At 59.2% G+C, this 1,629-nt stretch overlaps 1 protein-coding gene across 1 annotated transcript in view; it reads left to right on the top strand.

The window, feature by feature from the left end:
• ASS1 (argininosuccinate synthase 1) overlaps nt 1–563 on the top strand; it is a 33,846-nt gene extending 33,283 nt beyond the window's left edge. Inside the window, exon 13 of the mRNA XM_009888052.1 lies at nt 377–563. Coding sequence (XP_009886354.1) covers nt 377–563 — 187 coding nt within the window. The remainder of the gene's footprint in view (nt 1–376) is intronic.
• The last annotated feature ends 1,066 nt before the right edge of the window (nt 564–1,629 follow it).

Raw genomic sequence — 1,629 nt, 5'->3', positions numbered from 1 at the left:
GGGACCCCTGGGGCAGGTCGGACCCCACACCTGCCCCACACCTGGGCAGCCAGTGGGTGCCGGGGGAAGAAGGGGTTAAGCTGAGCCAGCGCCGGCAGAAATCAGAGGATTGCAGGTTTGTTGCCGGACTGGACTGTCCCATCTGTCACCAGCACAAAGACAAGCCCTGTCTCGGGCTGGGCTGTCAGCGAAGAGCCCACCACTACATTAGGACTCCATTAGGGGAGACTGGCGGTGGGAAATGGCAGCTGTCAGGGCACTATCATTTCTCCTGTAATTCCTCCCGCTCGCTTCTCAACTGCACTTAAATAGCAGGTCTACCCACTGGGCCAATTTTGCATTTTCTTCCTCCCGCTGCTCCTCTTCTTTCTTTAAGGCCGCAGCGTCCGTCCCGTGCCACCCCCCCGCGGCTCCTGCCTGCCCACGCCTGCCCGCGGCACCTCCGCAAGGAGAAGGGCTCACGGGCATTGGCAGCATCCCGGCTGCCAGGGTGGCTACGGAGCTGCGATGATGCCAGCCTGGTCTGCACCGGCACTGGTGGGCTCAGCGATGGGACTCGCTGACTCCTGACCTTGGCACGGTGAGAAAGGGAGCTGGCTTACAACCTCCAAAGATGGGTTTTCCCTGGACAAGCAGTGTCCTTCCCATCTCCTGCCATCTCTCCAAGCTGGTCAACATTTGCTGGTCCACGCTGCCCTTGCCCAAAAGCCCGGCTGCCCAGGCAGGGCTGGCACCGCTCTGCGAAAGGGGCCAGGGTGGGCAGGACAGCAGTTGGCGAGTGATGCTGGGGACCATGCCTGGTGACCGTGGGCAGTGCCGGAGCAGGGTTTCTTCCTCCAGCCATCAAATCTGCCCAGTCTTTCACTGCTCGGCAGAGTCTCTTGCATTGCACTTGCTGGTGCAGTCATGGCCACCTTGGGGTGGGATGCTCCCCCAGCACCATGCCGTCTCTGGGATCCATCTCAGCATGGCATGACTGACCTCAGGATAAATCCATGGACAACCAGGTTTTCTGATGGGACAATGTCTCCTGGAAACTCTCAGGACCCACAAAGAGCATCTGCTCCAGGAGAAGCCTTGGAGAAACATCTCAGCATGGTGGGGACCTCTCCCATGAGCCATGTCTTCACTGGGGGTCTCCACGCTCACACCTCTCCCGGGAGACCCCGGGGCTGCCCGCACCCTGCCCTGCCCTCACCGCATCTCCTGCTGGACCCGGCACTGCCGGCGTGCCGGCGCTCCCCGCGGAGCCTCCTTTTCCAGCGGGGGATCAAAACAAACACTTCTACGGGGAAGTGCATTGCAGCGGTGCTCGAAATAAATAACTAATTTCTCCCTACATGATCTCAAGGAGCAGGAGAGGCGTGAATAGCAGGGCCCGGTGTCGGGCTGACTGGACTCCCCGGTGCGGTAATTCAGAGGATGACAAACATAAGCCAAAGAAAAATGTTGAAAAATGGGCACTTCCCGCAGCCCTGAGCAAAGGAGCTATTGCAGGGTTTGGAAATAACGAAGGCAAAAAGAGGGAGAGGGGGGAATTTTCTCATTGAGACCAAGTGAAGTGCCAAACAAGCTGCTATTATGGTGGCTTTGAGAGGCACAGGGAGGGGGCGATGGGGAGGAGAGCAG

The sequence above is a fragment of the Charadrius vociferus genome, unplaced genomic scaffold (assembly GCF_000708025.1).
Source record: "Charadrius vociferus isolate BGI_N301 unplaced genomic scaffold, ASM70802v2 scaffold56, whole genome shotgun sequence".
NCBI classification, from domain to species: domain Eukaryota; kingdom Metazoa; phylum Chordata; class Aves; order Charadriiformes; family Charadriidae; genus Charadrius; species Charadrius vociferus.
Note: the sequence above shows the minus strand (reverse complement) of the source record. Positions and strands in the feature narration are given on the sequence as shown.